This window comes from Xenopus laevis, chromosome 7S (assembly GCF_017654675.1).
Source record: "Xenopus laevis strain J_2021 chromosome 7S, Xenopus_laevis_v10.1, whole genome shotgun sequence".
NCBI lineage: Eukaryota > Metazoa > Chordata > Amphibia > Anura > Pipidae > Xenopus > Xenopus laevis.
Genome location: NC_054384.1, coordinates 110,720,991 through 110,738,553, shown reverse-complemented (window position 1 = coordinate 110,738,553; position 17,563 = coordinate 110,720,991). Strand labels below are relative to the sequence as shown.

Here is a 17,563-nt window from a genome sequence, read left to right as displayed (position 1 = left end):
GGCACCCCTCCCCCCAACCAGTGTTGAGCTAAAGCTGCACATAGAGACACCCCCACATTAGAGCAGAACCCCCACCAGCCCCACTCTGACAACTGATGCCCAGGGATAGGGGGGAGATAGTGAGGGGGGGGTTCCCAGGAGTCACAGTAAAGTAACAAAGTGACAGTTAGAGAATCACCTGCAGGGGGGGGAGTGGCAGTTGGGGGACACTGGGGGTTCCCTGATTGTTGGAGGGACTGGGAAGTTTTGGGGGGCAGGTGTGAGAAATATTGGGGGGCAGAGAGAGGGGAGGATTGTGGGGGCAGAGTCAGGGGGTTCAGTTGGGGGAGGGGGTGAATATTGGGGGGGGGGGGTCACTTACTTGATTCTGTACTCGTCCCTCTCCCTCTTGACTTTGGCCAACACATTGTACAGGGCCCTGATCTCGGGGGTGATCGTGTCGATCTGAACCCCAACTCCATCAGGGTGAGACCAGGACACCCCGGGGCCCCTCACAGTCTCCAGGGAGCCCCCGCCGGTGCGTCTGACGTGGGAATAAGTCCAGATGGTCCCGGGGAGGCGGCTGTTGTTATTGGGGGTCGGGGGGTCGGTCTGGACTCCCTGTTCCCGGCGGAAGATGCGGCTGTGTCGCTGCTGCAGTTGCTGCTGATACTGATTGTGCAGTTGCTTCTCCAGCAGTCGGTTCCGCCGCTCCAGTTCGTGAACCTTCGCCAGGAAACATCGGAAACGAACGTTCAGAGTCTTCAGCGCGTGGATATTGGAGCCCAGGTCGTTGCGCAGAGCCGAGGTCGCGGCTGTTCCCGGAGGAGGAGGAGACTCCCTGGCCCGAGCCAATTCCCCGAATAAGAACGAGTTCATCCTCCGGCCGTGTCCGCTCAGTGTCCCGGGGACAGAGGAGAATCCGATGCGGCTCAGACTCTTCTCACTACTTCCATCCCCGCCAACTGCTCCTGCGCTTTCTACTCGCTCCGCCCTCTACTGGCCGACATGTGCGCGGCACCCCGCCCACTGACACTGGCCCCGCCCACTGGCACTGACTGCCCCTCCCACTGGCACTGACTGTCCCTCCCACCCACTGGCACTGCCCCACCCACTGGTTCTGATTGCCCCTCCCACTGGCACTGACCCCTCCCACTCACTGGCACTGACTGCCCCACCCACTGGCACTGCCCCTCCCACTCACTGGTACTGCCCCGCCCACTGGCACTGACTGGCCCAGGTACAGGAATGGCCCATGACAAATACAGACAACTGTCCCTTTCTGTTCTCCCCTCTAGGTCTGTTCAGGAGTCAGAACCAGCAGTGCCAGGCTCAGGGTGACAGTGGGGTAACAAGACATTTCTGGGCCCCACAGCAAATTATTTTTCAGGCCCCCAATATTTCTATGAGTTGACCTGTTTGACCAATATTTATTGAAATTCTATATGAATTAGGGTCTCCTGGGCCCCTGCATTTGCCCCTCTGGGAGGTGGGAAGGGATTTGTGGGTAATTTGGGGGCAATAAGGAGCGCACTGCTGGTTCTCAACATTGAGATCAATTGTGGGTTCAGGGCACTTTATACAGTAAAGTTTTTTGCAACTATAGAAGGAATTGGGTTGGGGGTTACAAATAACTCACTGTATTATTGGCCCGGGCTAATGTAGCCCCCCAAATCTGCAATGGGGGGGTTGGGGCAAAGGCACCCTGGGAAAATATTGGATTGACAGCAGAAATAGCAGTTCATGGGTTAAAGGATGGTTCACCTTTACAGTAATTTAGTACGTTATAGACTGACTAATTCTAAGCAACTTTTCAATTGGTCTTCATTAATTATTTTTTATCGTTTCTGAATTATTTGCCGCCTTCTTACTCTTTCCAGCTGCTAAATGGGGGTCACTGACCCCATCTAAAAAACAAATGCTCTGTAAGGCTACAAATGTATTGTTATTGTTACTTTTTATTACTCATCTTTCTATTCAGGCCTCTCCTATTCATATTCCAGTCTCTTATACAAATCAATGCATGGTTGCTAGGGGAATTTGGACCCTAGCAACCAGGTGGCTGAAATTACAAACTGGAGAGCTGCTGAATAAAAAGCTAAATAAGTCAAAATGAAAAATGAAAACCAATTGCAAATTGTCTCAGAATATCCCTCTCTACATCATACTAACAGTTAATTTAAAGGTGAACAAGCCCATTTTAATGACCAATCTATACATGAAGGTTGTTCTCTCATGGCCAAATATGTGGTGCAACGGTGAGATCAAGGATAGGGAATCTTTTGTCTGGTTTTAAATAGAGAATCACGTTTGGCTCTTATTTAGACACTTGGGGGCCCATTCACTAAGTTCGAGTGAAGGAATAGAGGAAAAATAGTTTGAATTTCGAATGGTCTAATATGGCTACTTCGACCTTTGACTACGACCTTCGACTTCGAATCGAACGATTCGAACTAAAAATCGTTCGACTATTCGGTAGTCGAAGTACTGTCTCTTTAAAAATTTCTTCGACCCCCTAGTTCGCCAACTAAAACCTACCGAGGCCAATGTTAGTCTATGGGGAAGGTCCCCATAGGCTTCCTAACAATTTCCTGATGGAAGGATATTCCTTTGAGCGATGGATTAAAATCCTTTGAATCGTTCGATTCGAAGAATTTAATCGTTTGATTGAACGATTATTCCTTCGATCATTCGATCGAACGAATTGCGCAAAATCCTTCGACTTCGATATTCGAAGTCGAAGGATTTTAATTCGGCAGTCGAATATCGAGGGTTAATTAACCCTCGAAATTCGACCCTTGATACATTTGCCCCAAATAGGGGTGTTATAATATATAGAAGCGGGCGGCATTTGTCTGTAACTGGTGCTAATCGGGTTTTTAGAAGACGTGATCTTGCCACAAATGACTATATGTGTAAATACAATATTGTGTTCTCTGGTTCTGACTGCTGAAACAATGTAGCAGAAATCTATTCCCCTCCAGGTCTGTTCATCAGCTGTTTCAGGAGTCACAAGCAGCAGTGCAAAGAATGATAACAGATGCGGCTTTAAAAAGTTTCATTTGTCTTGGTGTTTATTTTTCTTTGTATACTAATGAGTTTTTTTTAAAAAATTTTTGATGTTACTGGTCCTTTAACGGCGCCCCAGTCGGCACTTTCAGGCGCTTCACCTCATTGGCCGGAGGCAGTTTTGGGCACGTTGGCATCAGGCTGACGGGACAAAACTCCCGAATTCCACCCGGTGTGACAGTGTCCTGGTTCTGTTGTGGTTAATGTGCAGGGGAGTTTTTCTGTAATTGCGGCGCAGTAACGAGCAGATAAAAGGGATTAGGCAATGATTTACTCACAAAATACAAACAGAAAGGGAAAGTTAAAGGGATCCTGTCATGGAAAACATGTTTTTTTCAAAACCCATCAGTTAATAGTGCTGCTCCAGCAGAATTCTGCACTGAAATCCATTTCTCAAAAGAGCAAACTGATTTTTTTATATTTAATTCTGAAATCTGACATGGGGCTAGTCATATTGTCAGTTTCCCAGCTGCCCCTGGTCATGTGACTTGTGCCTGCACTTTAGGAGAGAACTGCTTTCTGGCAGGCTGCTGTTTTTCCTTCTCAATGTAACTGAATGTGTCTCAGTGGGACCTGGATTTTACTATTGAGTGCTGTTCTTAGATCTACCAGGCAGCTGTTATCTTGTGTTAGGGAGCTGCTATCTGGTTACCTTCCCATTGTTCTGTTGTTTGGCTGCTGGGGGGGAAGGGAGGGGGTGATATCACTCCAACTTGCAGTACAGCAGTAAAGAGTGATTGAAGTTTATCAGAGCATAAGTCACATGACTTGGGGCAGCTGGGAAATTAACAAAATGTCTAGCCCCATGTCAGATTTCAAAATTGAATATAAAAAAATCTGTTTGCTCTTTTGAGAAATGGATTTCAGTGCAGAATTCTGCTGGAGCAGCACAATTAACTGATGTGTTTTGAAAAAATGTTTTTTTCCAATCACAGTAACCCTTTAAACATGAAAGTTATTAATCAGTTTCCTGACTCTGCTCTTCTGCCAAATCTCACGTATCAGTCGCCCCCCCCTGCCTCAATCTTTACAATTTCACCTTCAAATCCCAACAGGAGCCCAAGTAGAAGCGCTGACAGGCAAGGGTTAAGTTGTGTCGCTGGTAATTGGGCTAAATATGTTGCACAATAATAATAATAATAATAATAATTCCCCTTTCACTTTTGCAGCCAATCAGCGGTGACCCTGCAGGAAATAAATTCTGTTTATTTGCAATTTGGCCTTTTGCCTCCAGCGATGAATATTTCCTAATCTGCCCCCAAAGGTCGACTCTGAGAATAAACACGCGGCACAGACATTTCATTGTCACTAAATTCAGCCCAATTTCACTGTTTTTTGGGGGTTTTCTTTGGTAACTTTTATTGTTCCTTTCACAGGGCCCCGGAATAAGAAAAGTGGGGGCCCCATGGTAAGAGTAAAAACATGGAATAATTCAGGGGTGTCCTCTAAATAAGGAATAAATAAATCATTACCAAACAATAATGACAATTATCAGCATTTATACCACTAAGTGGCCCCTGTGATGCTGATATTGGCCCAATACTAGAAACAGGCCCAGGCCTTACACTTCCCCTTTAGTTACAAAAAAAGAACATTAGATCTGTTAATCCAATGTGAGCTTTCTACACTCTGATTGGCTGCTCATTTGCCTAGTCCTGTGAGGGTCTAACACTCTGATTGGCTGCTCATATGCCTAGTCTTGTGAGGGTCTAACACTCTGATTGGCTGTTCATATGCCTAGTCCTGTGAGGGTCTAACATTCTGATTGGCTGTTCATATGCCTAGTCCTGTGAGGGTCTAACACTCTGATTGGCTGTTCATATGCCTAGTCCTCTGAGGGTCTAACACTCTGATTGGCTGCTCATTTGCCTAGTCCTGTGAGGGTCTAACACTCTGATTGGCTGTTCATATGCCTAGTCCTGTGAGGTCTAACATTCTGATTGGCTGTTCATATGCCTAGTCCTGTGAGGGTCTAACATTCTGATTGGCTGTTCATATGCCTAGTCCTGTGAGGGTCTAACATTCTGATTGGCTGTTCATATGCCTAGTCCTGTGAGGGTCTAACATTCTGATTGGCTGTTCATATGCCTAGTCCTGTGAGGGTCTTGTGCTGCTCCCTGTCTCTTACACCTGAAAATGAGGGGCGGGACAGGTTACCTGTGTTCAGGTAGAAATAACGTTTGTATTCAGGGGACAGGCAAACAGGTGCCGGGGCAGTTACACAGGGAAACACCTTGATTTGCTCTGCAGCTAAATGGGCACAATCTCATATATTTCATATATAGTAACAATATCTTAATTATCTGCAATAACGACATCACTTTAATGAAGCAGAATAATTGCACTTGTGTCTGGAGCAGATAAAGTCTCTGGCTCCTCGTGGTTTTGCCCCGTGGCACCCGGGTGACTCTGTAACCTCATCCCAAAAACACCCCCTCCATCCTGGGCCCAGCGGATTGAAAGTGTTAAGGGGGGCCCGGCCGTGCTGCATCTCTTGGATTAGCCGGGCCCCTCTTGATTCAATCAAGTAAGAGCCAAACAGCAGAAATGGGAGCCAAACCACAGATTCCTTAGCCACCAATGGTTATTTTTTTTTTGTCATATGGAGCCTCACAAATTCTGATGGTGGCCCTGGGCATAATTAATAAATGAAGAGACATTTGGATCAACTGGGGCAAGACAGGAGCCCATAGCCCCTTCATTGGAGACAAATGATGTTGGATCCAGTGATACATTATATATAATTACTGGCCTCAACAGTGCAACATACATAATAATAGGTGTAAACTGGTCTGGGATTATACACAACTAGGCACCTCCATTGCTCATATCATCTGACTGACACATTACGACTCGGCCACCATTGCTTTACATAACAAATACACAGAGATGCTGTATAACAGGGCAACCATAGGGCAAACACTGTGTGATGGAAACCCAAATAGATGTCCTTGTCCTCAAAGCCAAACAGGCACATTTGCATCTGATGGGACTATATTGGGGACTATATTGGGACTCTATTCGGGACTATATTGTGGACTCTATTGGGGACTCTATTGGGGACTCTATTGGGAACTCTATTGGGCGATATATTTGGGGACTATATTGGCAGTGTCGGACTGGGACACCAGGGGCCCACCAAAAATCCTTAGAACAGGGGCCCACCCAAAAACCTCTACACCAGGGGCCCACTCTAAGTATTCATTTCTTCCTTACTCAACATCTATTCTCCTATTGTCTTTTCTTTACATACTATTACTTATTATTCTGTCTACGTAGCCTCTTTATTCTCATAGAAATAGGGAAATGGCCATGAAATAAGCCAAATATTTAGAAGCGGGAGGGGCCACTGACACCTGGGCCCACCGTGAGTTTTCCTGGTATCCCGGTGGGCCAGTCCGACACTGTATATTGGGGACTCTATTGGGGACTATATTTGGGACTATATTTGGGCACTATATTGGAACGCTATTAGGGACTCTATTGGGGACTCTATTGGAGCTCATGGTCGTGCCCTTTGGTTGAAGATAAAATTCCTCTTGAAAAGAATTATAGAAAAGTAGAAATGACAAAAATCCCATCAAGAACCCATTTCGTTGTCCCTCTACATACAGGTATAAATATAATGTAAACGTGTTGTGGTCTCCATTGTGGGAGTATAGAGACACCCAGACTAATTGCACCTCATCACTCAACTGATCAATAGCTTTCAGCTCAGTCATTGGTGCCTTTAACATCAGCTCTTGTTTTACATAACAACGGGTTAAGGACCCCATCAAACAAGGTCACCCTCAATTTGTGCTTGACAACAGCCTGGAAATTGTAAGGAACTAATGTATGTGGCAGCGCCCTATTGGTCACCAGCGGAGGCAAAGATGCCACTCAATGTCACTTTAAGAGCCAAATTTTCCTCTCTCTCTGCTTTATCTCCCTGGACCCCCGGACAACCTCCGGCACCAAAACAAGTGAGTATGAGGGGGAGAGGGTGGGCGACCTCAGGAGATAAAGGGCCAAGGATCTCCACTGATCTTGGGGAAGATAAAGAAGAGTTGGAGGCAAACGTTTGTCAATAATATTATTAGTAGGGACCAGGGGTGATCGAGACAAGACGGCTTCTTGCTGCTGCCCCCCCTCACTCACTCACCTTTATGGCACTGGAGGGGGGCAAGACACTAGCACAGAGAAGCAATATTGTGCTCACTACTCTAGAAGAACTGAATTTCCAGTTTGAAAACCAGAAGTTTGGCTTTAAAGTTACCAATAATGGCATTTCTGGTGCCCCAAGTCACCAGTGAGGTTCTGTGATGCCAGTTCCTCAACTCACCTGATTGGTGCAGCTCCACGAATACTTCTCTGAATATCTACTATTCTTCTCTCTTCATTTATCATTATAGCTATAGGGGGCTCTCCATAGGGTCAACTCATTTGATAGTAATTGTTCCTCAACCTAAACACATCTCACTTCTCTTCTGTGCCACATTGAATTTCACATGGGAATGAACCATTAGAAATAGATTCCAACGTGTGTCTGTTTATCCTCAAGAACAAAGTCTCACTAAATGCCTAGGCAGCTATTATATACTGTATATATATATATTTAACTGCACTCCTGGGTCAGTGACTAAAGGCAATATTTTCTGTTAATATCAGAGACTTCTCCCCTCTCTGAGCTGTGATACATATAGAGAAGCAACATGTCCCATTTACATTTGCAGTACTGCTGCCTGGAGCTGCCTGTGATACATTGAGCTACAAGAGACATTATTGGGCTGAGGCAGATTAAATATAAAGTCAAGGGCTGGTTATTATATAAGGGAGCAGTGCAAGGTCATATAATAGAAACCCTGAGCACCTCAGCTTCAATTCTGCCCAAATGTACAAGTGGAGCCCATTGTGCCCATATACTCAAGTCTCCGCTAATTACTGCCCGGATCATTAAGTTACATCACTTTCTTCTTTATAATTAAGGCCGTGTTTCATAGGAACAATATCAAAGTCTGGGGAACAGCAGCCCCACATCTGTCATTATCTTCCTATTTAGGTTATTACACTTCTCTCAGGTGTAAATTAGTGGGTAGTAATGTAACCAAAGGGGAAAGAGATGGTGCAGGACACAAAGAAAACAGATGTTTATATGGGGCTGAAATAGGAACCTGAACGTGGGAAATAGTAAAGTAGGAGACAGAGAGAGGTCTGGCAGGTAGATAATGGCAAGATACAGTAAAAGTGAGAGGAGATGAGGGCAGAAGTGAAAGATAATGAGGCTTGGGAAAGCTGCTGACAGTAGGAGATGTGGCCAGAAAACCAAGAAAGAGTCAATAGAAGAGAAGGGCAGTAGTGCAAAATGGACACAGTAGGGTAAAATAGTGAGAGTTGGACGATACAGTATACAAGACAAAGACAGGAGGACAACATGGAGACAACATGACAAGATGGAGACAGTAGGACAAGATGGAGACAGTAGGACAAGATGGAGACAGTAGGGCAAGATGGAGACAGTAGGACAAGATGGAAACAGTAAAATAAGATGGAGACAGCAGGACAAGATGGAGACAGTAGAATAAGATGGAAACAGTAGGGCAAGATGGAGACAGTAGGGCAAGATGGAGACAGTATGACAAGTGGAGACAGTAGGACAAGATGGAGACAGTAAGGCAAGATGGAGACAGTAGGGCAAGATGGAGACAGTAGGGCAAAATGGAGATGTGACAAGATAGAGACAGTAAGACAAAATGGAGACAGTAGGACAAGATGTAAACAGAAGAGAAAAATGAAGACTGTAGGACATGTGGAGACAGCAGGGCAAAATGAAGACAACAGTGAAAAGCGGAGACAGCAGTAGATTGGGGTTCCTATGATTGATAAAATTGAATCTATAATATACATTGGAAAGGGATTTGTCAGTGGAATTAAAGGAGAAGGAAAATCTATTTAACTTTGGGGTGCCAGAAGTTGGTTACTATCAGCAGAAAACTGCAAGAATACAGAGGGCCCTAGTGGGGTGAAGACCAACTCAAAGTCTCAATATGCATCTCCTAAACCAATCATCTGCAGAGTATGAGATAGTGAGGGTATTTGTGCCCTTATAGTAAAACATGGTTTGTATAAAGATGGCCCTTGATCTGAATGGACAGTTTCGGATCTGTAGTATCTACAGGATCATGTATAATATTGGGAAGGCTTTTGACAGATTCGAGGAAAATTCTGGAGCCACATTCCAATTCACCTTCTGAGAACCTCTGAAGAACATAATAAATCTGTCAACAATATTTCATTAACAACCTTCCATGAGCGAAGTGTCTGCCAACCCTAGTCTATGGGCAGGAGCTTGATAACTTACTGTAGCGTGACTTGATTGGGGCAGCCATCCAACCAATCAGCTTAGTGTATTAATCAGTGGTACGGACACTTGACCATGGGAACTCCACCCAAAGTGGATTTCTGATAAGTTCCCTTTAGGATACATAGTTAGTGGTATGGGACAGGCAGCTCGTTGCATTATACTGAGTGTGTGCAAGAGGGGCACAATTGGCCCCATTCAGTGGCCCCAGCACCGTATCCTCCCTGACTCTGAGTTCTTTATGGGAACTCAATTTAGAAGAGTTGGGGGTGCAGCCGTCGGGGCAGGAACATCAGCCTCTTCTTTCTCAGTCAATGAAGGTCTTTGTTGCTAAAGTATCTCTCAAACCCAAGCACAGACGGGCTCTTGTCCTACACAAATGTCCAATATGGACGACAAAAGGACTTCAGTGCAAATGAAGAAAAAACAGGACGTTTTGTCACCGCAAACATTTTTAAAATGAGAGACTTTGTGTTATTCCAGAAATAGTTCTTCTCCAGTAATTCAGCTTCCACCAGACTCAGAAATGAGTTTGTTTTCTGACTTGCCAAGAAATATGGAGTTAAAGGGGCTGCATCCCCTCAGGCAAACAATATTTTAAACAACATGTGCAATAATGATGTTCTGAGGAACCCACCTGAGATACTTCCAGTGATGTCTCTTCTTCTTCATTTCAAACAAGCCCAGTGGTAAATTGAAGGAGCTTCTTACTGAGAACCTTGTTCTAGATTGGCCAAGCCAAGCCTCAGTGGTTTGCAGTGATGTCCTGTAGGTTCTGTTTCTATTTTAGCTTTTCTTTTTGGGTCAAATATTGCCCATTGCCATTAAACCCAATGCCAAGCATCACAATCATTGAACCCGCCATGTGGGACATCTTGAGACATCAGTCAGTTGTGCTCCAGTTTGTTTATCCGCTTCAGCTACATTGTTTAAGGCCATAGAAAGGGAAAGACAGACTCTGCTTTCAATAATAGACATTTACACAGAACTATATATTCCCCCCTCAAATGTTTCCCAAGTACATAGGAAGGAGGGAGAGCCCAGTTCAGCCCAGAAGTGATTAAAGTGGACCTGTCACCTACACATAAAAAACTGCATAATGAAAGTCCTTTCCAAATTAAATATGAAACCCCAAAAATTTTTTTCATTAAAACATCCATACCTGTTATTAAGGTGTTTAAATATCTAAACTGTCAATCAAATATTACCTGCCCCGCCTCCATGCCCGTGGCATAGAGGCGGGGCAGTCAATTACTTTCACTTTCCATTCAGCACTTCCTACATGTCACTGCTCTCCTCACATTCCCCCTTCCCTCCTCAGGCTCTATAATTGTGTAGGGCCCTGCACATGGACATTAGGTCCCCCATTCTGGTTCATACACAAGATTTTGGGGTGATACACAATATCCCTTAATAACCGTGTCCACAAAATGGCAGCTGCCTGCTTGCTGTGATTGTATAATTCCAAAACAGAAGGAAACAAAATTTAAATAATAAATACAGTGTAAGTAAAGTTTATTTTGCTCAACTAACATGATAGAAAAGAATTTGAAATTATTTCTTAGGTTGACAGGTCCCCTTTAATCCCCAGAAGAATTCAGTCTGTGACAGCACAAGTCATGGTTCCGTGTCTGGGCACCGGGGATTCATTATTGGAGGGAAGCTGAAGACATAAAGCAGATTGATCATGAGGTTGGTAAATCATTACCTTAAAAGGGTCAGTGTATGGGGGCTGCAGCGCTAAATGTGTCAGGCAACTCACAACTAAAACTGTCTGGCACTGCTCCCAAGCGACGTCACAATCTCATTAGCAGGAGAGACAATGTGCCAGCATCTATTTTCTGCCCAGTTCCTGCCGAACCATTAGCCAATCAGCTGACATGTTAATTTGGGGGAGCATCCTGGGCAACAATTAGAGAGGGGCCCCTAGCAACACAAGGGCCCACATTAGAACATGTGTTAGAGCACGGATAGCTCATGTCATAGCCCATGATTAAGTGTCCTGGTGGGTACGAAACGCGTAGGGCGGATGGAGATGCAAGTGTACATTTTTAACTTTGTAAAATAAAGATATATTTTTTAACTTAAAACTTTTCTGGTCCCGTGGATCCGTTTGAGTGCCGGGCAGCCCTGTTCTTTCTTTGATTTTTTTTTAGAGCATAGAGCTCAATCTCAGTGGATCTTCCACCTGGCACAGGTACCAAGCTTCTATCCGAATGCAGAGTCAGACATAATGGTGCAGTTGCACTGCAGAGCATGGTGGGAAATGTATAATGGTGGTTACAGATACTTAAAGGGATACTGTCATGGGAAATTTTTTTTTTTCAAAATGAATCAGTTAATAGTGCTGCTCCAGCAGAATTCTGCACTGAAATCCATTTCTCAAAAGAGCAAACAGATTTTTTTATATTTAATTTGGAAATCTGACATAGAGCTAGACATATTGTCAATTTCCCAGCTGCCCCCAGTCATGTGACTTGTGCTCTGATAAACTTCAATCACTCTTTACTGCTGTACTGCAAGTTGGAGTGATATCACCCCCCTCCCTTCCCCCCCCCCCAGCAGCCTAATAACAGAACAATGGGAAGGTAACCAGATAGCAGCTCCCTAACACAAGATAACAGCTGCCTGGTAGATCTAAGAACAACACTCAATAGTAAAATCCAGGTCCCACTGAGACACATTCAGTTACATTGAGAAGGAAAAACAGCAGCCTGCCAGAAAGCATTTCTCTCCTAAAGTGCAGGCACAAGTCACATGACTGGGGGCAGCTGGGAAATTGACAAAATGTCTAGCCCCATGTCAGATTTCAAAATTGAATATAAAAAATCTGTTTGCTCTTTTGAGAAATGGATTTCAGTGCAGAATTCTGCTGGAACAGCACTATTAACTGATGTGTTTTGGAATTTTTTTTTTTCCCCATGTATCACTTTAAAGGTAATTTTGAGACGTTTTTGGCCACAACATGTCCATGGCCAGTAAGCTCCACCCAGGCCCAGAACACAAGTCTGGGAAATTGTGGATAAAAAGAAACGGATTCATCTTGGGGGCTGTTGCTATAATCCAAAATAAATATTTATATTTGAGTGTTTTGAAGCCAAAATCTGTACCCATGTTGCAGTTCACTCAATTACAAGTGACAGTGACATAATTCTGCCAGTGGAGAAAATGCTACATGCACCATAATCCTTACCTGCCCTGGAACCAGGGTCAGACTGGGTCTTCCAGACCAAAAAGAAGCTTCATTGGAAGGGCTGCTGCTGCTGTTGAGACCCCCACCACATGTAAAGTATGTGAGGAAGCCATAGTAGTTGCCCTGCAGGTTCCTTCTGAGGTAGTGCCAAGCTCATTGGCCCAAGAAGTGGCAATGCTTTTGGTCTAGTGGCACACCTTGGAAGACTGGCATCTCTGTAAATGTTCCTCGAGATGCTGAAATGGAGTCACGGAGTGTTTCAGTTTTAGGAGGACTAATTCTTTATGCTGCAATAAAGGAGTATTCTATTAATGTATCTAGGACAAGACCTTAGCCAACAGTATGGTACTTTGAGCTGAAAATGCTCTAGAAAGTTCATCCTTGTTGAGGTCCTCCTAAATATCCAAGAAGTAGATTAATTACCGGGACCTTAGTTCCTCACCAAAATTCCCAGCATGGGGTGTGTGAGATAAAGTTCTATAAGATCTTTCTATGCTGGCATAGCGGCAGCCATGACAGTTCTGAGAGTATAGTTTGAGAATAGCCAAACACGAGGCATTGTGGCATGGTTCCAACATCTCCTTCCACTGGTTGAACAATCTGGTCTGGTGAAAACAAAAACGATATTCTGTGGCCAAAAAGATCCATGGGATTGTCCCAACATCTCATGCCTAAACCAAGGGAGTTATAATGAAGCCCATTTTAATTCTGCTGCTATAACTGCCCCATCTCTTCTGGGAAGGTTCCCACTAGATGTTGGAACATTGTTGCAGGGAGTTGCTTCCATTCAGCAGCAAGAGCGTTGGGTGAGGTTGGGCACGGATTCTGGGGATCAGGCTCATTGTTGTTGTTCCTATTCATCACATAGAGGTTCAGTTGGGTTGTGGTCATGGCTCTATGCAGTCCGGGTCTTCCCAAACCATAGAAAAATTCTAGAGTTCTGACTACTCAGAAGCTGGTGCACCACTGTGAATGTTCTTACAATCCAGTCGGCTAGAGGTAGCTACTATCATTGTATGGTCCAATTGGTCGATCCCCCTGAAGGCTAATTTGCACTAACCAGCTGCTGGTTGGTCAAGCCCTAAGAATATTTCAATGCTCTGACTGGTCCATAGTTATTTCTAAAATAACCAGAAAACACCAGTGGAGAATAAACTGCTTATTCAACTCAATATTAGTTCCTTCGTTTAAAGGAACAGCTTTCACTTAATACAGTCGATGAGTTGGGAAAGAACAATGAAGGACTAATATTCCCTTCACTTTCTCTAAAGGAATAAGACAATTTTCATACATTTTTCTTCAGGCTTTGATTTGGAATAGAATGTGCAGTGTTCCCAATGCATTTGCCTGGATGGAATTAAAACTTATTATAAGGATTTTAAGCTTTATTCATTTTTTACCACACTGCTATTATCCTGAACACAATTATAATGGCATATTTGCCCTTATATCAAACCTCTACTCTAGTTATTAAACATTAATGATATTTGGGAAGTCACATTTATCAATCGTTGAATTTCAAATTTGTGCGAGTTTTTTTAAACCCCCCCTACTTAAATTTGAACAATCTAAATTTATTATTAAAAACATTTTTTTTTTTTTTTTTAAAGTCGGACGAATTGAAAAGACCCGAAAATTCTATCAAATTCTGAAAAAAAACTTGAATGTCAGGAAGGCTGCAAACATCTCCAAATTGATCCCTGGACCTCTCCCATTGACAATTTAGCAGGTTTTAGGTAGCGAAAAATCCAATTAGAATTCTTAAAAAAAACTCAAATTGAATCTGGATAACTCTCTAGTTGAATTTGAGAATTTTGACCATAAATTTTTTTTTTTTGAAAATTCGAATTTTCAATTCAACCTTTGATAATCTGCCCCTTAGTGATTTCACTAAAGGATAACTGTACCTCAACCCTAGAATATTTGGAGTAGGATGTGGGTTGTCTCCAAAGCCCATTAGATATTTCTCCAGGAATTTCTAGTAATGTGTATAACTCAAATCATAGCCCAGAAGACCACTGAGCTGGCCATATAGGAGACCACATAAACATTCTCTCTAAACCTCCGCACAGTCAGTGCTCTGGCCACCCTAGGTCCACCTGAATTAAGGATGAATCCAGGAAGCCACATGAAGTTGCTCCTCACAGAAAACCTTGGGAGCAACATACCTGTTGTAGAATGCATGTGACAAGTTCTTCTTAGGGCTCATGACAATTAGATAGAGAGCTAAAATGTAGAGATGTTATATTGTGGAAATATGAATAGAGTAATGGGAATTTTCCCAACCTGGACCCACTGGTAGATCATCTGGTGAAGCATTTCCCTTCCAATTAGGGCAGCAGGAACGTGAAGCTCAGGGTGCTGGTTTCACCATTTCAACTCCATTAGGAAACAATTAATTAATTTATGGCTTGGCATGCCAGGGCATGTGCTGGCTGCTAAATTATACTGTGCAGGTATCAGTCGTCAGATAATTTTGGAATGGAATCCAGACATTATTACTCCACCCTACTCTATAAGTAGCACTCACCACCTTGTAAATAAGTGCTCAGCCATTCCTGAACCATAAATCCCACCATCCAGTAATCACTGAATGACATTGTACAGTCTGTTGACTGAAATCGTAATCCCTTTTTAAATATTGGAATAACCTCAGCTTTTCTCCAATCCATAGGCACCATACCAGATGAAAGTGAATCTGAGAAAATCAGAAATAGGGGCTGGTCTAAAACTGAACTAAGCTCTCTTAGAACCCGGGGGTGTATGCCATCAGGCCCTGGAGCCTTGTTTACATTAATTTGTATTAAAGCTTTATGAATCATATCCTGAGTCAGCCACTGACTAGATTGAGCTGAGCCATCAGTGCAGCTATAAAGTGAGCCTGGGAACTCACACTCCTCTATTGGATATTGAATAGAAAGACGAGGAATAAAAAGTAACAATAACAATACATTTGTAGCCTTATAGAGCATTTGTTTTAAGATGGGGTCAGTGACCCCCACTTGAAAGCTGAAAAGAGTCAGAAGAAGGCAAATAATTCAAAAACTATATAAAAAAAAATATAATAAAGACCAATTGAAAAATTGCTTAGAATCTGCCAGTCTACAACATACTAAACGTTAACTGAACCAGTCCTTTAGGGGCATGCAGTAATGGAACCTCGGGATGGTGGAAATTCTATGGCCGGTCCAGTCCCCACTCACATTACACAAAACCAATTAGCACTGCAGATCTTTTATTGAATCAGATTCTTGCACAGTGAAACCCACACACAAAAAAGCCAACACCAGTGACATCTCAGGGTCTCGGGGTGTAAATGACAATAACTAAGGTAAAACAAGGTGCCGCGGTTCTGCTGCTAGAGGGGTCTGGGCCCATTACCTCTCACACACACACAGCAGAGCTGATAAAGGGGGGACACGTTACTGCAGCAGTCGGAGGGAAGCAACACAGACAGGCAGAGGCTTAAATGCAAATTCTGCAGGAGCTCAAGGGACTGAGTTGAGAAGATCTCGGAGGAAGCCGTCAGGGTCTTCGATTTCAGATAAAAGCCCTACAGAGAGAAAATGGATATTAGTCAGGTACAACACTGTAAAGCAGATATGGGTAACCTAATCCAGGATTTGGTTCAGGATTCAGCCAGGTTTTGGCCTTTTTCAGCAGGATTCAGATTCGGCCGAATCCTTCTGCCCGGCTGAACCGAATCTGAATACTAATTTGTTTATGAAAATTAGGGACAGGGAGGGAAACTGCGTGACTTTTTGTCACAAGACAAGTAACAAAATGTTTTCCCCTTCCCATCCCTAATTTGCATGTGCAAATTAGGATTTGGATTCAATTTGGTATTAGGCTGAATCTTTCGCGAAGGATTCGGTGAATCCCTAGTTACCCACAACCTTGGACTGCAACTCCCAGCTGAATAATATTGGGTTATGCTGGGAGTTGCCCGTGTGTGGGGCAAAAGCTCAGTTCTACTACCTGAATAGATGAAGAAGGATGAGCCACTGGGACAGTCTACAGACTATAAAATACAGTAATATCAGCCCCAAATGACAAAGGAATTCATTCGGGAATATATTTAACTACCAATAAGTGCAACCAAGTACAAACCAACCTATTTGTTACTATACGGGGCAATTAAAGGGAAACTATTATTACTCCTCTTTATTGTTTTACCTTTGCCACACTGGTGCTGTAAAGTCTAACGGGTGAGGTTCACTTACTGTCAGTCTGTGACATCCCCATAGCGGGCCAGGAACGGCAGCCATATTGCAAGTCACCCTCCCAAGCTGCTGCTAAGGGGAAGCTTTTTTATGTGTAGCCGTTTCAATTGACAAGTTAGAAAAGGTGTACTGTCACTTTTAATCAAACCCCAATACAAAAAGAAGAAAGATACGAACCGGCCACATCTATGAACTCGGAAAAGGATTCGACCGGCATGAACTCGTCCTGGAAGGTTTTTAAAGCTTTGTCTGCAGCCTCGTAGATGGGCATGTCGCTGAGTCGGATGTAATCTGCCAGGGAGTAAGACCAGCCCCCCTCTGTGTTACTTGATGGGACCTTCTGCAACAGACAGGAAGAGAAGGAAGGGTTAAAATCAAAGGTCTTAAAGGGATTCTGTCGTGATTTTTATGATGTAGTTTTTATTTCTAAATTACACTGCAAATAATTCACTGTACAATATAAAATGTCATTCCTGAAGCAGCAAGTGTATTTAGTTGTAATATTGGTGTGTAGGTGCATCTCAGCTCATTTTGCCTGGTCATGTGATTTCAGAAAGAGCCAGCACTTTAGGATGGAACTGCTTTCTGGCAGGCTGTTGTTTCTCCTACTCAATGTAACTGAATGTGTCTCAGTGGGACCTGGATTTTACTATTGAGTGTTGTTCTTAGATCTACCAGGCAGCTGTTATCTTGTGTAAGGGAGCTGCTTTCTGGTTACCTTCCCATTGTTCTGTTGTTAGGCTGCTGGGAGGGAAAGAG

General features: G+C 43.6%; 2 protein-coding genes across 12 annotated transcripts in view; both read right to left on the bottom strand.

The window, feature by feature from the left end:
- The window catches only part of LOC108697869 (intermediate filament family orphan 2), a 44,180-nt gene extending 43,201 nt beyond the window's left edge, over positions 1-979 (bottom strand). The window contains exon 1 of one of the 2 annotated variants that reach the window (XM_041571767.1): positions 362-979. In XM_041571767.1, coding sequence (XP_041427701.1) covers positions 362-858 — 497 coding nt within the window. In that variant the 5' untranslated portion in view covers positions 859-979. The remainder of the gene's footprint in view (positions 1-361) is intronic. The other variant, XM_041571766.1, reaches the window with a different exon arrangement.
- Positions 980-15,799: 14,820 nt separating this feature from the next.
- Positions 15,800-17,563, bottom strand: part of ubr4.S (ubiquitin protein ligase E3 component n-recognin 4 S homeolog) — a 93,301-nt gene continuing 91,537 nt past the window's right edge. For all 10 annotated transcript variants that reach the window (XM_018228327.2, XM_041571764.1, XM_018228330.2 and 7 more), the window contains 2 exons: positions 16,982-17,144; positions 15,800-16,134 (listed from right to left, as the gene is read on the bottom strand). In XM_018228327.2, the coding sequence (XP_018083816.1) occupies positions 16,070-16,134; positions 16,982-17,144 (228 nt within the window). In that variant the 3' untranslated portion in view covers positions 15,800-16,069. The remainder of the gene's footprint in view (positions 16,135-16,981; positions 17,145-17,563) is intronic.